The sequence below is a fragment of the Grammomys surdaster genome, unplaced genomic scaffold, assembly GCF_004785775.1.
Source record: "Grammomys surdaster isolate TR1022 unplaced genomic scaffold, NIH_TR_1.0 341, whole genome shotgun sequence".
NCBI classification, from domain to species: domain Eukaryota; kingdom Metazoa; phylum Chordata; class Mammalia; order Rodentia; family Muridae; genus Grammomys; species Grammomys surdaster.
In genome coordinates, this window is record NW_021604760.1 from 1,875,441 (window position 1) to 1,897,275 (window position 21,835).

A 21,835-nucleotide genomic window follows, 5' to 3' on the forward strand; every position below is an offset into this window, starting at 1 on the left:
TGTGTGTGTGTGTGTGTGTGTGTGTGTGTGTGTGTGTGTGTGTGTGTAAGTCAGAGGACAATTTGCCAGTCAGTTTTCTCATTCCATCACATAGGTCCTAGAAGTTAAACTCGGATTTGATGGCAAGTGTCTTTACCTGCTAAGCCATCCATCGTGGTGGTTCCAGAACCTGTCTTTTTAATGAATATTTTAATGGATGTATATGTACACCTGTGTGTGCACATAGTGTGTTCACGCACATGAGGGCCCAAGGTTGACACCAGGTGTCTCCTGTCACTCTCAGGGTATCTTGCAGAACTTCAAATGCACCAGTTCAGCTAGTCTGGCCAGCTAACTTCCTCCAGGGATTCCCATTTCCACACCCCACCATGCTCACCCAGCTTTTCTAAGTTCTAAAAATCTGAACTCTGGTCCCTAGCTTTTACAGCAAGCTCTTTACCTTCTGAACCAACTCCCCAGCTCAATACATATTTTGGTAACTGTAAATACAGTTTTCTTTAGGACATTTAGTATCCCCCGAGTATTAGACAGAAGCTAGTGGCAGCAGTAAGAAGTATATCCTTCATGCTCTTAGCCATTGTGGCCTCACATTAAACTAATCCGGTTCCAGCCTGCTTGGATTTAATTTAGACTAAATTCAAGCCTTTACAGTCCCAAATGGCACATAACACCAAAACTTCATCTTCCAACAAGTATTGCTTTGTCCCTCTCTTATCTGTATAGTGGGCTGCCTAATTACTCCCAAATATTTGAGTTGCCAACTAATTACACATATTTATAAGCATAATTTAGAAATTACTTAATTAGTCCTCTTTAAAAATTGATCTTAGGGCAGGCATATTTATTTATACTATCAGACAATATTCCGAAGGCAGCTTTTCTTTCAACAATCAATGAATGCATAATGAAAATGTAGTAGATGTACACTATGAAGCACTATTCAGATGTTTAAAGAAGTTGAAATTTGCAAGTAAATGGATAGAACTAGAAAATACTATGAACTCAGACCCCAGAAGGACAAATGTGACACGTTCTCTCTCATATGAGACTCCTGGCTCCAAATGTGACTCATAGTCTAGACTGACTGCAGAATACAGGACAGTAAGGAGGACATGGCCAGGCTGGGAGTGTGGGAGAGCAATAGAGCAGTGACAGGTACAAGTGATCTGGATGGGACGAATGAAAACTGGGGGCCAGGGCTCTAATTAGAGAAGGGGAAGGGAGAGCAATAGAGAAGGAAAAAAAATAACACTATGTCTGAATGAGTGTTAAGGAATCATTCGATTAACTACAAAAAGGAAAAAGGCCTATTAAACATGTAAGGCTGTGTATAAATATACATATATAGTTCAAATAAAAATTTTCCTAGCTGGGCTGATAATGCCATACCCCAAAACCAAAGACCATCTAACAAAAACCAAAACAATAGTCTCAAGAAGCCTTCTTTTGAGTCTGTGAAGGTTTGTGCAAGAGACTCCCAAAACATTACATGTTAATGCTCTTAACCCTTGACTGTCCCTCAAAATCGGAAGGTGAGTCCCTATTGCTGAAGGCACTATGCATTTCAGACACCAGTGCCCAGAGGCCCCAAGCTGGAATAGATTTGAAAGCCTTCTTTAGGAGGACTAGTTTTCATGGTTCAGAAGGTCTCTTGCGACCTTTCAAAGGAGGGAAGAAACCAACAGTCCCACCCAGATACAACACTGATGAACCACAACTATGGCCACCATGGCACTATAACCCTAAGGATATAGTAGTGGCATACATACCTTGGTGGTAACCAGTAGCTCTCTAACTGGACTTATCAACAAAAGGGATACCATGCCTGTCTCTAGAAACCTAGGCAGTACTCAGGGCTAGTGAAGTAATAGATCTTGAAAGAGAACCTGTAACTACCACTTTACTAAACCAGCATAATCCCCAACTACATTCTAAATATTTATCCTTAAATCCATATGCAAGTATAGTCCTCACCCCTCATCAAGGAAACTTCTCTTTGAAGCAGAAGGAGATTGTTACAGAAAACTACAGCCAATTGTATGTTTAGTTGTAGAGCCCAGTCCTAATGGATAAATTTATTAAACTACTCCCACACTTAAGGCTCCAGAATCATTGCAAAGGAGATGCAAAGATTCTAAGAGCCAGAGGATCAGAGAATTTGCTATTGGTACCATGTTTCCTAGAAATATCAGAGGCTATACCCATAGTCTGACCAATATGGCTACATAAACATGAGCTGAACAAGGACAACAGCAATAGAGATGCATACTACTGCGGCTGGGGAAAGTCCACAATGTCTCAGTCCTATACAAACAACTACAGGCAAGGAATGCTGGGAGTGGGAGAAATATATTCTTCCCCAGTGAGGAGCACACTACTAGATATCCAATACCAAATTGTCCCTGAAAACTTACAAATAACATTATTCAGACTGAGCAGGTTGTGTTTATGTGTTTAGTAGAATGCATGTATAGGCAAATGTATATGTTACAATTCATGGAAAAAAGATGCCATGAATTTGAAAGACATCAAGGAGGAGTGTTCAGTAGAGTTTGGAGAGGGGAAGGTATGGAGACAATTATGCAATTATGTTATTCTAAAAAAAATAAAAGAAATACTTTTAAAAGGTAGCTTGGAAAAAAACCCTGCAGTTACACAAAGTGCCTGAGTTGACGCCAGTTTTCCTCAGTTGGCTGTATAATTAACAAGAATCAGTAGGTGTCTAACAGTTACTATATACAGCATTCAAATACAGAAGGAACTCCTGAAGTGTGCACTTTGAGGACAATCCAGTTTTGAGGTATATTTTCTAGTATATTTCCAAATTATTAGTTTGGCCAAAAATCCATCATTACAGTCATACAACTCAGTTAGGCTGCAAAGATCTGCAAAGTGACCATGACACCACCGTAGTCCAGCCTTGTGTCCTCCCACTCCCTGTAATACTCCATGACCCCACCGTAGTCCAGCCTTGTGTCCTCCCACTCCCTGTAATACTCCATGACACCACAGTAGTCCAGCCTTGTGTCCTCCCACTCCCTGTAATACTCCATGACACCACAGTAGTCCAGCCTTGTGTCCTCCCACTCCCTGTAATACTCCTGGAGACGGATTTTCTGGAGGGAAAAATGAATTAGTTCACAGGAAGTGGTACCAATGCTTATATATGAGATAAGTGCTCTTCCATTCATGAATCTATGTAACTGATTGTTATGTAATGTTGTTAGACTTCTTTTTCAAATTAGTTACTTCTCTTGAAAAGAGACTTTAGTCTACAGAATTCCCTACATCAAACTGTGTGTTATGGGCACACCTACTGTTCATTCAATATAATGAAGATAAATTCTGATTGGAAATTTGGATTTGAGTACACCAAAATTAAAGTGTTTTGGCTAAAACATAACAAAGACTAGCAAAAGCCTACTTAAGAAAATTCTGGGTGCTATTAGCTGGGTTTCTGATCTCCACAGTGCCGAGCACGTGTTCTCACAAGCTCTGCTGTGGGAGCCCTGCACAGCTGGTCCAGTGCCATCCACCTACAGTGGTATGCAGCTCCTGTACAGGTCCTTGTACACACGTCTTGGGTTTTCTGCATGAAGAACACTGAAATGTAACATAGCATTCACATTGTTTTATTCAGTGTATTTTTTTCTCCTGGGACTCCATGATTGTTTCATATCTGATAGAAAATAACTAGTCCTGTTTACAGCATGAAAACGTTCTTTGGTTAAAAAGTGGGAGATGCCCCAAATACATAGGGCTCAGCAACAGCCTTCCTTACAGCTGGCTGCTACCATAGTGGTCATGGGAGCACCTGCCTTCCTTCTGCTTTTCCTGCTGTGTTCTGGTCCAGCTCTTGAAGTTTCCTCCACGATATCAGTACCGAACTATTTCCTTCAAGAAAATCAGGGATCTGGCAAAGTCATGCAATGGTTTTCTGGCAAGTATGACTTTTTTTTTTTCTCCAAGGCTAGGAAGTGTCTCCTAAAACTATGTAAGTACAAGGGTATCTTCTGTGTGGATACCAACCAAAGCAAGACCAGGAGCTGCTGCTGTCTGAGGAAGCCCAGTCTCCAAAAGATTCAAAAAATATTTTTGGGAAGGAGGCTGCTGGCTGCCAGGGCCCTGGGTTTTCCTTTCTGGAAGCCATGGTTTTGGCCAAGCCTCAGAATATCTAACTACCACAAAGGCCCTGAAGCATAAGGCCCTAACAAGGAATACCTGATATCCCTACTTAAGATAATAGCATTCCTTTACCCAGGCCCAATGGAATATAAAATTCTAGGCTAACCAGAAGAACCTGTCTGATTTTTTTTTCATGATCAATGGAAATTTACATTCACTGAATATTTTCAATGAGCTAGTGCTACCATAAATTACAAGACTTTCTCTGGACTTGAAAAGTTAGGGGCACATTAAATAAAATCACAAGGTCTTATTTGATTAAATGTCAAAATCAGTAGTAAAAATACACATTTATGGTAAGTGTGTAGTAAGTGGCTTTTCTAGAGCATGTTGTAAATATAACTTTTCTACAAGAATGTTCTTCTGCACTCTCCAGTTCAGAAGCTGTTAGCATTGTGGCTACTGTGCATCAGAGCTGTGACTCACGGCTGAAGAACCACGTTCTAATCTCATTAGGTTTCCATCTCCACAGAGGACTAGTAGATAATATACTGAATAGTTTAGCCCAAGCAAGCTCCCTTCAGACACAGATAAACCAGACTATCTTCACTTTATTCCCAGCACAGCAGATATACAAAAGCTAGGTAAGTGAACGGAAAAGGCAGCGGTGGCTTTCCTGAAGGACAGACATGGATTCCTAAATGATGCCAACAGGACAGCACTCTGAGAGCTGAGTGGAAAGAAATGCTTTGCTCATACCAGACAGCGTGGACAGAGTAGGACCCAGGCTTAAGAGAATTAAGCCTAAGTATTCTCAAAGGAAAGTCCCTGAGTGAGGGGTGGGAGAGTATGAAATTTTCTGAAATTAAATCATAAAATTTAAGAAATAATTTTAACTATTTGAAAATATTCTAAGAAGTTGAAATACCATGATCTTGAACTAGTTAAACAAGAATGCCTTGCGGCTGAAGAGATACAAACTGCTCTTGCACAGGACAGGAGTTTAATTACTAGGACAATGCCAGGCAGCTCACAGCCTCCTCTAACTCCAGCTCCAAGGGAGCCAGTGCCCTCTTGTGACCTCTGCTGGCACTGCACTCACATGTACAAAGCTACACAGAGACATACACATACACATAATATTTTTAATACTGTTAAAAAAAAGAAGCAAGCTGAGATTTCTCCCATTTTAGATAAAAATGAATCTTGTAGCTCTTTACTCCTTTATACTAATAATCATAAGAGGAGCTTCAGGAAGTACCTGTAGTGTACTACATTCAATTCTTCATGGCGTCTGAGTCTGTATCACCTGGACTTAAAACGGCAGTAACAGCTACAGTCATCTGTGCATGGGTTCCACTATGCTGTGGCCAAGGCTCTGGACATATTCCTGTTCATGTATTCATCCGCTCAGCTATCAGCATAGAGGTAGGACATCATACCCATCATGAAATCTCTTCTTCATTTCAAGGAAACACAGCTACCATGATGCCACACTTTGACTCCTCCCACCTGGGATGGTCCATGCTCAGTTATCTGTCAGTTCAGTTCTTAGAAGACTCTGCTACTTGAAATCAGCCATTGTCTGTACTCCCTTGCTTTATTTTTCTCCAAACTACTTAACCACCCTGTGTTGTCTATTTCCTACATGCTAGCATCGTTGACTGTCCCACTAGAGTAACTTTTTTGTTTTTTGGTTTTTTTCATTGTTGTACTTTCAACCTGCAATGTACTATGTAGTGCACTGAGTGCATAGTAAGTACTCAGAGAATTGAATAGATGGAGGAGCCTATAATACTTGTCCCCTAAAGATCAGCCTCTGGCTGTCACAAGAGGGTACAGTTCTGAATACGTCCAAGTATTCAGGCACAGGCTCACAAAATAAACTTTACATCTTGCTTTCTGCGTAAACCTCTGAATAAGAAAGTTAATCTATCCTTGTTTTCCTTGTTCGCCTCTTAATTTCCATGTCACCAACCTCCTATATGGATCATCAACAGTGCAAAACTGTCAAGACACTCAATGAGCTATGCATTTAAGGATGCTATCTAAGACTGTAAAGTACTCTGCACATCACCACTGTTGAGAGGTAATCATCAATATATCCCAGCTATGTACCCTGTGACCTACAACAGTCATCTATGTATAAGACAGAATAGTGTGACAGTGGCACAACTGTTATGGAACTAACCAGTCTCTCTCTCTGACTGGCTTTAAGGCCTATTCCATGAGATGGAACCCATAGGTGACACTGCTAAAGTGCCAAAGAGCCTAAGACTAAATAGGTCATGAAACTACAGGAAAACCCACTACTATGATTCTGCTAAAGGAACCTAGCAATACAATGACTCTTGATGATATTCTACTGTACTCATAGATTAATGCCTCACTTAGCACTTCTTCTGAGAAACAACTTCTTACAGTAGATGAGAACACAGAAACCCACAACTGGACAATGTACAAAAATAAAAGACTTTGGAGCAATCATTCATAAACAGGATGTCTTTGACAAAGCCCCCACTCCCAAATCTCCCAAGGCTCAGGGCTTTAAGAGGTAAATGAGGGAGAAAGATTATAAAAACAAAAAGTAATGGATTACTCCAAGAAAACAGTATCTTCCAGACACAACAGGATTGATGCACATATGAATTCACAGAGCCTGCGGCAGCATGCACAGAACCTGCACAAGTTCAAACCAGATGGGTCCCAGCACTGAAAAGAGGACATGGACAAGGGCTGTCTCTCCTAACCAAGAAGCTATCACCAACTAATACCCACTGCAAAAGAAAAACCAATTTTCTCCAAAGGAGTCTCACTGAGTGTATTAACAACACTTCAGGGCGGGCTCCATGCCAAGTAGTACTTGGCAAACTCAAAACTCGATAGCTTTGTAGACCTTTTTTCTCATTTTGTTTTGTTTGGGTATTTTTTGCTGTTTCATTTCCTTTTGTGTGGATGGAGGTTATTTTGTGTTAGTTTAAAGAGTGATAGACTATAAAACTGGGTGGGTAGGGAGGTAGGGAGGATCTAGGGGGCATTGAGGGAGGGGAAAACATGATCAAGAAAGAATGCAGCCTAAGTACCAGGCATGCTCAGATATGCCTGTAATTCTAACACTTAAGTGACAGAGTCAGGAAGATCAGAAGTTCAAAGCCAGTTTCATATACACAGTGAGTTCAAGGCCATCTTGAGCTACATAAAACTTTGTCTCAAAACAAACTGCATGTCAAAAAATAATATTGTAAAAATGGTTATATTACTTAAAGCAATCTGTAGTTTCAACAACATTCTCCTTTAAATTTCCAATGGCATGCTTCAAAGAACTGGGGTGGGGGGGTGGGGGGTGGGGCTAGCAGGAGAAGAATTCTAAACGTCATATAAATGCACAAAAATAAGCAAGTAGACCAATGAAAAGAGGATCCAGAAATAAACCCAAATATCTACAACCAACTCATCTGTGGCAATGGTGTCAAAAGCCAACATTGGGAAAAGCCTCTTCAGAAATGGTGTTGGAGACCTGAATGTGCACATGTAGAAGAATGCAACTATATCCATATCTTATCCTGGGTAAAATCAATTCAGAATGGATCTAAGACCTAAAACTTCAGAAATGCCAAGGAAACAGTCACCAAAGTGAAGAGAAAGCCTACAGGTGAGACAGGTGGAGGAGATCCATATTTATAATACATAAAAAACTATAAACATAAAACAACATAAAATTATCCAATGGTGAACCAAACATTCAGATCTCAAAAGAAATACAAATGGCTAATAAATATTTGGAAAAGTCTTCAACATCCTAAGCCATTAGATTAATGCAAATTCAAACTCCTTTATGATTGTCATCTTTCCCTAGAAGGAATGACTGTCCTCACAAAAATAAATGGCAACCTGTGGGCAAGGCTGTGGAAACGTGGAACATACACTACTGCGGGTGAGAGAAACTAGAGCAGCCACTAGAGAACTGAGTGTGCAGGATCTCTATAAACAAACAAACCTACAAACTACTACATCTTACACTCCTGGATATAGAGCCAAAGAGTACAAGTCAGTGAGTGTACCACAGATACACTGATATCTGCCCAACCATGCTTATTGTTATAGCATTCACAATAGCAAAGAAGCAGAACCAGCCCAGATACAGGCCAAACAATTAATAGAGAAAATATTGTACTGATATACAATGGAGTTTTATTCAGCCACAAAAAGAAAAGGAAAGAGAGAAAGAGGAGAGAAAAAAAACATGCTATTTACAGAAAAGGAGCAGTAAGCTGGACTGGGAAATATTTCCTTTCACATCACTAAACTTTGGTTATCTGCAATAGCAGGATACGCTCTTAGCTTGAGCCATGTCTCTCACCCAATCAAAAACACACATTTTAAATAATGTATAAAAGGCTGTACAACTCAGAAATAAAATATACAACTGAATTAAAAATAGGCAAAAGTGACTAAAGCTATAGCTGACATTGAGAGGTAGCCCAGAGTGTGCAAATCTGATTGCCATGATGGGGGAGAGGAGGAACAAAGATTTGAGTAATTTCCTCCCAAAGATATACAAACAGCCAGTGAGGACATGGAAAGATATGGAATGTCTTCAATAGGAAACTACAAACTGAAGTGTAGGGACACCACTGACAGCTAATAGGGTAGCTATGACTGAAGGCAGCAGCAGTGCTGTCCAGGACATGGAACTGTGTCCTTCTTCACAAGTCATGACAATGCAGAACCTTCAGGAAATAGGCCATTTCTGAAACAGCAGGCTCTGAATTACCACAGGGCCCAGCCACTCTACTCCAAGCTATACGTTCCAAAGAAATGAAAGCAGGGATTCAGTGTTTTGTACACAGATATTCCTAACAGTATTATTCACAATACTAAAATCAACCTACTGCCTCTTAATTGATATGGGGAGGGGGCAGTAACATATTAATGCAATATAATTTGGAAGTAAAAAGAAATCTAAATAGTGATATATGACTAAGTATATAGCATAAATGACTAAGCCATAAAAGAAACCAGTCGTGAAGACCACATTTTATGACTCCATGTCATGGACCCAACTGTGTCCCACCAGCAAGATGACTCAACAGGTACAGGTGCTCACTCTGTCAAGCCTGACAACCCCAGTTCTACCCCTGAATCCCACATGGCGAAAGAACTGAACTGACTCTTACAAGTTGTCCTCTGAACTCTACACATGTAAGATGGATCAGCACATAAAGGCACTTGTCACCAGGCCTGACAACCTGAGTTCAGTCCCTAGAACCCACATGGTAGAAGGAAACCGCCAACCCCCAAAAGCTACCCTCTGACCTCTGGGTGTACTGTCAGGCAAGCGGGTACACGTACAGAAATTAAATGTTAGAAACAAAGCCGCTGCCTAACTTACCAAACACTGTACAATTCTGGGGAGAAACGTAAAGCCCGGAAGGTGCCTCCTTACAGAGACAGCAAAGGACTTCAACTGCAGTTGTTCTTCAGAAGGGTTTTCAAACACTGGAAAGAAAGTGGCACAAGCCATTAAAAATGCCATCATCATCACAACCGAGGGCAGTAGAAGTCCATCCTTTAATAGAAGAGGCAGCATGCTGTAAAGGAAAATAAAAACAGCAAAAGCATCAATAATTACGGTGTAAATTTTCCAATGACTATAATAATCATACTAGAAATATAATATGAAAATTGGTTTGACTCACCTAAATGTTGAAACCAGTAAAAACCAGGTTGACATGAAAGGAATTTCACTTAAAACTAAGCAAACTGGTCTAAAATGACAAGAAAAAATATTTTAATGTTACAGAATATAATTTTATTCCTAGCCTGGAAAAATATAAATATGCTCTACATGTCTGATTTTTAATGTTAGTTTAAAAGAAGAAAAAGTTCTCCATGTGACTACTCAGGAAGTGTGAACTTCTCCACACTGTCTAGCCAACAGCCACTAGGTCACCAGCAAACACTCTTTCATGTGCCACATGAACAGTCCTTTAAGGAAAAGACGAGAGAAAGCATTTCTTTCTACCCTGCAAACACAAAGTGACTCCCAAGGTAACTGACTTCAAACTTCTTCCAAGTTACATGCTTCCCAGTCGGTTACAAACTAAAGTTATGACAAACAGGATTACCACATCATTGGAGAAAGGATAACAAAGGTGAATAATAAAGGGGACAAGTTAAAAACAGTAAAAAGAAAGATGAAAGCTGAATAATTAGAAGCTACACAGACAGGGCAAAGCCACAGAACTGGAACACGATGCAGATAAACAGAGCCACCACTTTTCTGGTGTCTACGTATGTATCACAGCCTTTGTCTGATGCTTTCTGAATTTGACTGCATCCATGCTCAGGGAGAAACAGGCTAGTTAGAACCTCTTAGTCCTAGTTCCACAGCTGACACTTAACCATGTGACTCAAGCCAATGATTAATTTCACTGTTCTCTGCAAGTATCCCTTAATATTTATTTTTAGCAATACAAAGTTTTCTAAGAGTGACAGCTGTTGAATTACTGTTGCCATTACTATTACTCTCTCCCCTCTTATGTTTAAAAAGGTTCCAAAAACCGTGAGCATTCTCCCTCTGCGGTGGTTTGAATGAGAGCATCCCCTATAGGCTCAGGTGTTTGAATACTTGGTCCCTACTTGGTTGCACTGTTTGGGGAGGTTTAGGACATATATGTAGCACTGCTGCAGGAAGTATGTCAATGGAGCTGGGCTTTGAAGTTTAAAAAAATGTGACATTCAAATGTGCTCTCTGTTCATGCTTATGATTAAAATGTGAGCTCTCAGCTTGATACTCCAGCCACCATGCCTGCCTTCTACCACGCTTCCCCATCATGATGGTGATGGATGCTCATCCCTCTGAAACCATATAAGCCTATATAAACCCTTCCTTCCATTAGTTGCCTTGGTCATGGTGCTTGATCACAGCCACAGAAAAGTAACTAATATAGCCCCCTTCTTAAAGGAATAGTTTTTTCTTCATGTCTACCAGTATAGAAGATTTAAGCTTGGAGCTGGGGAGTCCCAGCACTCAGGAGGCAGAGGAAGACAGATCTCTGAGTTCAAAGCCTACCTTGTCTACAGAGTGAGTTCCAGAACAGCCAGGGCTACACAGAGAAACCCTGTCTCAAAAGAACAAAAACAGACAAACAAACAAACAAACAAACTCTACTGTTTACTATTAAGAGATCTCACCAGAGGGGTTTCCATTGCAGTGCTTTACTATGCTAAATCAGAAGAGGTTTATCAGCACAAACATAGAAGTACTCAAGAAATAAGGTTTTCTGAGTCTTCCTTCCCATTTACTCTCTCAGTATGTAGTTACCAAACCAAGCACTAATAAAACTGTATTACACGTAGGCATTGCTCTGAAAATAATAAATATGGACACTACTCAGCCCTTAACCTCAAGGTGTCTCTAGGTAGCATACCTGCTATGTCCTCGGGCCTCACTCCCTCTCCTCTTCATCACAGAAAACATGCCTGGCTCACCATTCCCTCAGAATAAAACCAAGGTTTCTAGTAGCCTGTACAAGATCCTACACAACCTGGACTACTGCCCCTTTTAAGTGGTAAGCCCTAACCCAGGTGTGGGCTTCAGGAGCTAACATGGCTGCCCATCTGAAATGACTTGTGTGCAGCAGCTTTATGCCAAGGTGCCTTCCACAGAGGCAACACGGAGCTCTCAGCCCAGGGCTCCACCTAAGAAAAGCAGAACTACTTCCCTCATCTCCTTCGTCATTTTGTACCTGTATCTTCCACATGACCACTGAGAGCACCAGATGGAGCATGGCGTAAGGCAGCAAATGGGACTGAACCAGGGAGGATTCAAGTATCCCATGCTATTCTAGGCTTATACTATTGTAGTGTAACAAAGATACATATACCAAAACTATTATAATATTAGGGTAACATAGCCCCAATTTCACCCAGTTTTTTCTATGAAGAATGGAAAGCTGTAATGTTCTTTAACAAAACAACCGCTTTAAGGTTTACCAAGAGGGTCTGAATCCTTCATCTACAGGCTGTGGTGTAGGGGAACAGAAGGAAAAAAATCGAACACAACATATGAAAGACACCGTGAAGGTAAGGGGAGAGAATAAGGCTAACCGATCGATGTGGTAATGAATGAAATACAAAAGGCAAAGAGGAGAAGCAAGAACGACACTTTGAGGGATGTATTTAGTTAGTATAGAGAAGATATGAAGACCTGGAAGACATGAGAATATTTCAATAATAATTTTGTCAACTATTTTGGTTTAAAATGTATTTTATAAAGTAAAATTAAAGCATTATCCTTCTGAAACTAAGATAAATATATTCAAAAATATTGTGTGGTTTTATTTTACATTTAAATCAATAATTTAACAAATATCATTATATAATAACATAATAAATATATAATTCAAAGATTTCTACTTACAATGATACCAAGAGAATGGACTTTTCATGTACTTGGAAAGAAAACAGAAAGAATGATAGTGCACAGCTAACCTTTAAGAAAGAAGAGGGTGAGACATGATTCAGCAGTGTGAAAAAATGTATCACTATAATTACAAATCTATATAAAACAACCAGTTCACATATAGTTACTACCTAGAAGTAAAAATCAAACAGAATATGCATATTACTTAACCAATGTTAAGTAATGTAAAAAAGTAATGTTTAAGTGTGTAAATTAAAAAGCCAATAATAATTATTGAGCTGGTGAGAGAGTCCAGTGGGAATAAAGTGCGTGTCACTGAACCTGACAACCTAAATTCAAACCCCAGGACCCAGGACCCACATGGTGGAAGGAGAGAACTGCCTCCCACAATTTGTCCTTTGACCTGCTGTGGTACAGGTAAAGCCTCTCACCCCAAAAATATTAATTAAATAAATGAAAAACAATACCAAAACTATTAAAAGGCTATAAAGAACCATCTAAAATGGTTCTGAAACTCAGCTACTAATAAACAAAACTACCAAGTACAGGAAATAATACAACAATCAAACCCCATCACCTCTTGGAACTTGGATAACTACTTAAACAGTATGGGGCCAGCAAGATGACCCAGCAGGTGAAGGCCTGTGCTGCGCAGCCTGCTGATGGATGGGGAACCACTTGATAGAAAAAAGGAACCAACACCCGTAAGTTGTCCTCTGCTTTACACATGCACACTATGGCACACACGCACATGCACATGTGCACACACACATGCACACGCACATAAAATAAATAAATGTAAACTTGTTAAGTATGAAAGACAAAGAGGTCAAAATCTAAAACTGAAAACAAAACAGATCTATGGTAGTGTTTTTTAAAAGTATGCCCAGTGAAACTGCCTTATGAAGTCATCTGTCTGTGTGTGTGGATCTTGCTGCTCAAATACAACTAAGACCCTACACATCATTCTGTAGATACGCTGGCACTTCCTACATACAACAGCCACCCTCTTTGCTCCATTTTGCTCTGTCAGTGTTGTCAAGTCAAGGGACATGTCAGCTGGACCAGTACAGTAACTTAACTGGTAGCACTGCTACCCTCCCAGTAACCTTTAGTCACATAATACCCATCTCAAACCCCCTACTGGCTTCCTAGTACACTTACAATAAAATGTGGACTCCTGTGAAATCTGTCATTCCTAAGGCACCAGTCATTGTCTCCTTCACTCAACTTTTTCTCACCTACCCATGACACACAGAAACAGACACAGAGACACATAATATCCATTCCTAGCCTGTTCTCTGTCCTTCCATAGCTCAAGCTGTCTTCTGCCTTCAGCTCTCCAGAAGGTCCAAGTTTTGTCTAGCCTCCCAAAGCTGACTGAAATCCCAGTTGCTCAGCAAGTCTACAATCCTCCTCCAAGATCTCTCCCTTCCCCACATCACAGACTTGGTCTGTACCAGCAGGACATAATGCCACCTATTCAACAGCATTAGACGGACATATATTATTGCCACCTTTGTGGCACTCATTAACCAACCATAACAAAGCAAAAAAACAACAGTTCTTGAAGTGAACTAAAGATTCTGATTGCTCAGCCTAATGCCTAATCTAGCACCTGCAAAGACAAGTGTTCAGTGTGTCCTATAATCAGTGCTTTGTTTGGCAGCCCACTCAATCCTACCCCAAACAAGAAAATGATTACTGATGTCTTTAAAATGTCAGTTATAGCAATAACTAAGTATCTGAAGAAAAATGAGAAACTTACCAGAGTAAATCTGAATCTTTTAGAAGAGGGCTGAACTGTCAATTTTATGCATACAGGAAGCAAGCTCAAAAATGTAAAGCAAAAGCTAAAAAGCAATAAAATGTGTTTTCTGAGTTAGAAATGAAACAATTACTTTTTAAAGTAGAAAGATTATATTATTCAACAATCTAAGATGATCTCAGATTAAACTTTATTAATCATTAAATTTTAAACTAGAATGTGAATAAAACATACACATTGAAGTATGTATAAACTTTTGTACACAATTCTGACATAATACAAAATCAAACAATACTAAGTATCATGTCATTCAGCATTTAATATCATGAATGATGTATCATGTAATATGTACATGTAATATTATGTATCATAGTTGCAGGTGAATTACCAAACACTAGAAAATAAGAAAACACTATCAGGCCTAAGGAGACAACACTGTATTTTCAACACAAATATTCAAAAACTTTACTCCCAGGAGAGTCCTTGCCCTCGCTCTACAAAAGCTGACAATCTTTTTCAACTCCAGAAAGAAGCGATCATAAGAGGTATGTTATGGTTTGGTCTCATGTTTGTATTATTTTAATTGGGTCCTTAAAATTGTAAGAGAATCCACATGTAAGAAACTGAGGGTCCCTGCCTCCAGCTGGCTTTAATTGGTAAATAAAGTTTCCAGTAGCCAATGGAGACAGAGTAGGGAGACAGAGGTGGAACTTTTAGCATTCCCAGTCAAGGGACTGAGGGAGGGGAGAGCCACCATGGTGAGAAAGTAGATGCCAGACCTGAGAGATGTCAGACAGAGAACATAGCCCTGACATAGGTGTTGGGGAACTCAGCCCAAGAGGCCTGGGTCTGGGGCAGCCAAGATGGAATACAGGTTTTAGTAAGTAATAATTCAGGAATATCAGAGGAGAGAGTGTGTTAGCTGTGTGGAGGTTTAGAAGTGGCCCAGCCACTAAGACATATTAAAATATAAGACTATGTGTGTCTTTCATTCGAGAAACTAAAACATTGGGGTGGGTAGTGAGGACTGTCAATTTAAATAGAGATTAATTGGCTACCACTAAAGATGGTGCCCAAAGTGGGGCTCAAACTCATGACTCTGAGAATAAGAGTCTCTGACTACTGCTATAGGAGTGAGCTGTGCAGCTTCTCTTAGAGGTGGCTGATGAGTAAAGAGGAGAAAAGCTAGACATAGCCACCTCAGCACTGTGACAAACAACCCATAGTGCCTGAAGACGGATATAGGTCCCAACACAGAACCTCACTTCCTCACTTTGGGTGATTCTGTAACTTGTGATTGGTGAGGCTTAAGTCCCTAACCTCCCTTTCTGCACACTTCCGGAGAAGGTGGGCTACAGAGTCTATTCTGAGAGTCAGAGCCCACAGAAAGGCAATACTCATCTGCTAATTGAAGTCAAGCAATGGATGAGTCTGTCCTGAGGACTTAGCAATCATCTGGAAGCCCTCCTGATAGTCACTGTGGGTCAGTTGCATTTCCTTGCCAAGATATTCCTGATGTCTACCCTGTGGACTTATGGCTTCCTTAGCCAGACCCCCGCAACTCCTCACAAGTGCATTAGTCAATTCCTGTGATTAAACTAACACATTCATAATTCTAACTTGCTGTATTTTTCTAATTGACGTTGGCTGCACACCTATACAAATCATGACTCTTCAAAATAATATTAAATTATATTTAATCTATGTTCTATTTAAAGGAAAAGTAGGACAAATGTTCACATAAAATCATTCAAACTGGGGAGGGGAAGAGGGACAGCAAAGGAAGAGGAAGGGCTGGGTTTGGTGATACACACCTTTAATCCCAGCTAGGGAGGCAGAGGCAGATGGATGGATCTCTGAGGCAGCCTAGGTTTCAGAGAAAGTTTCCAGACAGCCAGGGCTACACAGTAAACTTTGTTTTGGGTGAGGCGGATGCAGGACAAAGAATTTTAATGTACTAAGTGGAAAGTCACTAATAACCAGCTCGGATAAATAGCATACTACTGTAGTATTTTTTGAACAGTGGCTTACAAAGTACTACATATAAACTTTGTTAGTTACCTGATTGCTATCTGAATGTGACTAGGCAAAATGTCCTTAATCTTCAGAAAAACATTAAGGCTGCACCAAATATTGGCTACTTTATCCTTTAAAAAAAGATTTGTTAGTTTTACATTTTGAAATAATTGAAAGAAATATTAAACCCCATGAAGTACAGCCTATAATCCCCAGGTAATAAACTTTCAAGACATGAAACTTTCATTCACATTTATAAGAAAGTACATTAAATTCTTCAAGCACTAAAAATATACACTCACAGTCTTAAGCATTTTTCCTTTTTGAAATGCAGATTATGTAAAGCATCAGTAAACTATAATCTACATTCTAATAAACACTTACAATTTTAAAAAAACAGAATATAAGCAAAAAGCTCCTCAAATTTATAAAATAAATATTAATTACATTTGCCCATTTTATTACAAATTTAACTTCCTGTCACATTATCTAAAAGGCACTAGCAATGACAACACTAATTGCTAATAAATCAATAAGTTTTAAAACATTAGCAATTGTGCTAGGCTCACTCAAGATGAAATTTGCTATTTCAGCTCCCCAGATAATACAATCTATCCTCCCTCACAGCTGCAAATCTCACAGCAGTGCAGGCAGGAAGACATCAAGAAGTGATGGCCTAACAAGTGTTCCGCCCACTTCCTCTTCCAGGTCAAAGACCAGATCTAAAGCTTCTGGGTTTGAGAGTAGTGGGGTCTGGTAAAACACTATGAATGTGCTTGACACCATCCCATACTTACTATCATAGACACTTGGGGAACCGTAATACACTATGATGCCTGACACCATCCCACACTTACCATCATTGACACTTTCTGAAACTGAAGATACAGCAAATAACAGGTAGCTCTTGTATTAAAAAAAAAATAATCAAGTTTTTCTTTGCTGTATTAGGATTTGAAATCACAACTCTGCCACATAGCAGGTCTATGAATGTCTGACCTCAGTTTTCTATCTGTACAATAGGGGTGATGACCATTTTAGAGATATAAGGATCATGATTAATTATGTGGAAGGGTCTAGCATTTAATGAGTGATGTTAGCCACCATGGGATTATCAACAGTATCTATACACTAACACTGTCACACACCCCTCTACCTTCACAACAATAAACATAATACCTAATCTCTTCCAAAATGCTTATCCCAGCCTCTTGTAAATCCTCTGAAAATATTTTATAGAAATTATCTACTCAAAACTTAGAAATGCTTTCTAATTCTTTTCAAAAGAAATGTTATTCAAAAGCAAATTATCTATAAATATGTTGTCTCTAAGTTTATTAAAAGACCTTTTGTTCCAGAAATAAATGGTTTGTTTAGCTTAATTACTAATTCTAAATGATCAAATTATTCATGCAATAAAAGTTTAACAAGAGTGATTAAACTAAAATTAAATGAAAGGTTCTCATTAAAAATTACTACAGATGAAGGTTATATATTTCATAAGAAATGATGAGATCTTTCTGAGGCAAACAGGATTATCAGCGTAACAAATAACTGTGGCAAACTAAGAGGAGATCATAAACCAACACAGTGGCGGGCTTGTTAACTAACTCTGTGGCTGCGATATCTAATGCTCTTTTATTATGGACCAATCTGACTAGAAAGAATGTACAACTGAATTATGAACCTAATTATGGCAAAAACATTACCTATTCATATAAGGCACTAAAAAATGCCAACTGAGCTAGGAGCACTCCATTGACTTGAGGAGGAAATAGAAGTTACTGCTCCTGATATCCTCTGCACAGGCTCCCCAAGGTTACAGAAGAGGTCAGCAATAGTAAAGCATGGGTCCATTCAATCCTACCTCAAACAATCCACGATCAACAGGGAAGAGTCTTCTTACAACCTGCAGGGCATGCTCCCTTTCTGTCAAGAACGGCAGCCAACACAGAAGGAAGGAAGCCACGACAGTACAGGCTATCCTAATGAACAATGCAAACCTAGAACAAAGAGGCGGGTGAGCAGTAAGACAGAGGGAAGGGATGTGAATATCATCTAATATGATAACTACAAATCTAACAGTGTTGTCTATCAATACTACTAATAAAGATTGAAAACGGGACACCACTCACAGCACAGCTGAAATGTTCACAACTGTTAAAAGACTCATTTCTCCAGCCAAGGACCCACCAGTATCCTCATTAGCATTTAGCTTGGATGCCATTGCTATAGGCATAAAGGGATGTAGCCATAAAGAAAACTGTCAAGTAGGAGTACTTCTAATAAACAGATAGCAGGACAAGCCCTAAAGTGATGGCACTCTACAGCAGTGCTCTGGCAAACCCACCCATACTGCCTCCGAAGTGTAAGTTCATCAATCAGTCCTGTAGTTACGAAGATTTACAAGAATACAGAACATGGCTCAACAGCTCTCCTCCCATCCGCCCATGGCTGGCACATGTATGAGAAACCACCAAAGCCAAAGACCACCTTCCTCCAGGTAAACATGCAAATAAATTCTCTGAAAAATTTAAATTCTATGTTTTAATAGTTACTTACCCCTTTCCTTTGAGGCCTTTTTTAAAACACTTGCCAAGTAAAAAGCAAAAAAATGGTAGGGAGTGGTAAAGTTCCATCTGTTTATAATTTAGAGCTAAGCAAAATGCCAATGACCCTAGCAGGTCCCAGTCACAAGATACTCCAAGAACACCCCACAAAGCAAAGCCAAGACTCACAGAATTATATATGTTCCACGTCAAGGAAATTAGCTCAATAATTAAGAGACAGAGTTTACATTGCATACAACATATTTCTTATGGGATTTAAAAATAAGATACATGTACAATGAAAGCTCCTAAATATGACCTAAAAGCATTATGGTGAAGAATGTCTGAAAAGAATATATACAAAGCAGCCTCAAGTATACCAAAGCACTGCTACACAGCAACTGATGTATTACTGATTATGACAACAAATTACTGCTGTTCCTGTATGTTGCTTTTATACTATGTGTCAATCAGATAAAGAGTCAAAAGAAAAGGGGTGAAAGAGAAGGAAAATTTTAATTAGAATTTCAAAATATGTCTAAAAAGACAAATGGAATAGACATGTTAATGGCAAAGACAGGGCAATTTTCTATAAAGCACAAAACAGAAGGTAAACATGCAGAAAAGAACATTAAAAAAAAATCTAACAACTGGCTAATAAGATCAGAAAGGAGACAAGGAAGAAAATTATCAAAGAAATTAAAGAATATGATCTTTAAAAAAGAAAAGGAATGAATCCACACAGTGTCCAAAACAGTCAGAAAGAACAGCTCCCTATGCCTAAGGAATCACTGCGTTTTTAGATCCCACAGGGTAAATAACAAAAAGATCAATTAGCACCAGTGAGATGGTTCAGTGAGTAAAAGGGCCTGCTACCAAACCTGATGACCTAGTTCAATCCCTAGAACCCACATGGTGGAAAGAGAGAACCAACTCCTGCAAGTATCCCCCTGATCTCCACATGCACACATATACACATATACACAAAATGAATGATGAAAAAACAAAAACAGCAATTATACTACTAGCTATAAATACCTTACAATGTTCAGCATCTCCAAAGAATTACTGTAAGTGTTTTACAAATCCTCATTTAATTCTCAAAACAAGCTCACCAAGTAAGAGTTACCGCTATCCCAATTTAAAAATAAGGGAACAGAGCTGGAGAGATGGCTCAGTGGTTATGATCCCTAGTTGTTCTTCCAGAGGATCTGGGTTCAATTCCCACACCCACATGGTGGCTCACAACTGTCTGTAACTTCAGTTCCAGGATATCTGTCACTCTTACACAGACATACATGCAGATAAAACACCAATGCACATAAAATAAAAATAAATAACTTATAGAAAAAATACTGGGTATGGTGGTACACATCTTGAATACCAGGACTGGAAAGGCAGAGGCTGGTGGATCTCTGAGAATTAAAGCCAATATGGTCTACAAAGCAAGTTTTAAGATAGCCAGGGCTACACAGAGAGACTTTTGTCTTAAAAAAAATAATAATCCATAAGTGAATAAAATTAAAATAGAAATAACAAAAAGAATAATCATTTTCAAAGTGTTCCCACAAAAATCACACAACTCAAAAGCTTTAAGATGTAATTCACACCTTGTCCAACCCTTTCTATCAAGTGAGAAGTTTGTATAAGTAAGTATACTAGCATCTATGGCAACAGCAGATGGCAATGCTATATGCAGTGAGCCTACATCGTAACATGTAACTGGTTTCATGTTTAATTTAATAAAGGATACTGAAAATGTCCATAGTCGATAAGAATAAGACCTGGATACAGCAATATGCATAACGCACTAGCGATCTGTGAAGAAAAGCATGGTGGGTAAGAGGTCATTACTACAGCAGAGTGATGTGCACTGTGCAGTTAGCATGGTAAAACCGTCCCATCTTCCTGAGACACTGTACTTCCTTAATCAGAATATTCCACTTCACAAGTCACCTATTAAGACACTAAAGCTTTCATGGAGGCAATAGAAATACTTTTAAAAAGTAAAATTACTGAAAGGAACTTTTTATCTGTTTGTTTGTTGACTCTCACTATGTAGCTCTGGTGTCTTAGAACTCACAACGTAGGCCAGGCTGTCCTCAGACTCACAGAAATGCACCTGCCTCTGCCTCCCACAATGCTAGAATTAAAGATGCCCTCAACACCACACCCAGAAAGACAGTTTAATCTAATGATTGGCTTTATAATCCATCGATGTAAAATTCTCAAGGAAGGAGACTTGATCATGACTGTTGACAGACACAAACTTTCCAAAATGCCTTTTAGTTGAGTCCTAGTCACACGCCAGCTCAAAATTCTGATTTATGAGCTTAGCAATAAGTGCAGCATGGTGTGGGTCGACATCACGCAGTTCTAAAGTTCAATGCGCTGTTATTAATAGAGAACACTTAAAGTAATTACTGTAAGTTAAATGTTGTTTTTAAATGCAAATTAATCAATAGAAGATAAAATATTCATTACCCTATGTACTCCCAAAGAGAGAGCTTTCTCAAAGCCAATCCTTACCAGGCTAGTAATAACACACACATTCAGAGATGAAATGTCAAGAGGGGTAGCAGTTACCTTTCTCTTAGGTGAGATTTCTTTTAAGGAGTAACAGTACAAAAGCACAGCGGGTATGTAAATGAGCAAATCAGCAACAAGAACTGAAACACAAGCAGAGAGGATGAGTTTGTTAGACTCCAGCACCCGGCCACCACCGTCCTCCTATAGCCCCCATCGTCCTCCTATAGCGCCCAGCATCCTCCTACAGCCCCACCATCCTCCTATAGCCCCCACCGTCCTCCTATAGCGCCCAGCATCCTCCTACAGGCCCCATCGTCCTCCTATAGGTCCCACCATCCTCCTATATCCTCCACCGTCCTCCTACAGCCCCACTGTCCTCCTACAGCCCCACCGTCCTCCTACAGCCCCACCGTCCTCCTA

The 21,835-nt window shown here is 39.5% G+C and overlaps 1 protein-coding gene across 1 annotated transcript in view; it reads right to left on the reverse strand.

Moving 5' to 3' along the window:
- The window catches only part of Alg6 (ALG6 alpha-1,3-glucosyltransferase), a 39,399-nt gene that overhangs the window by 1,048 nt on the left and 16,516 nt on the right, over positions 1–21,835 (reverse strand). The window contains exons 6-14 of the mRNA XM_028778796.1: positions 21,473–21,555; positions 20,640–20,704; positions 18,900–19,085; positions 18,205–18,340; positions 16,383–16,468; positions 14,322–14,406; positions 12,551–12,621; positions 9,825–9,893; positions 9,518–9,716 (exon numbers count right to left, since the gene is read on the reverse strand). Coding sequence (XP_028634629.1) covers positions 9,518–9,716; positions 9,825–9,893; positions 12,551–12,621; positions 14,322–14,406; positions 16,383–16,468; positions 18,205–18,340; positions 18,900–19,085; positions 20,640–20,704; positions 21,473–21,555 — 980 coding nt within the window. The remainder of the gene's footprint in view (positions 1–9,517; positions 9,717–9,824; positions 9,894–12,550; positions 12,622–14,321; positions 14,407–16,382; positions 16,469–18,204; positions 18,341–18,899; positions 19,086–20,639; positions 20,705–21,472; positions 21,556–21,835) is intronic.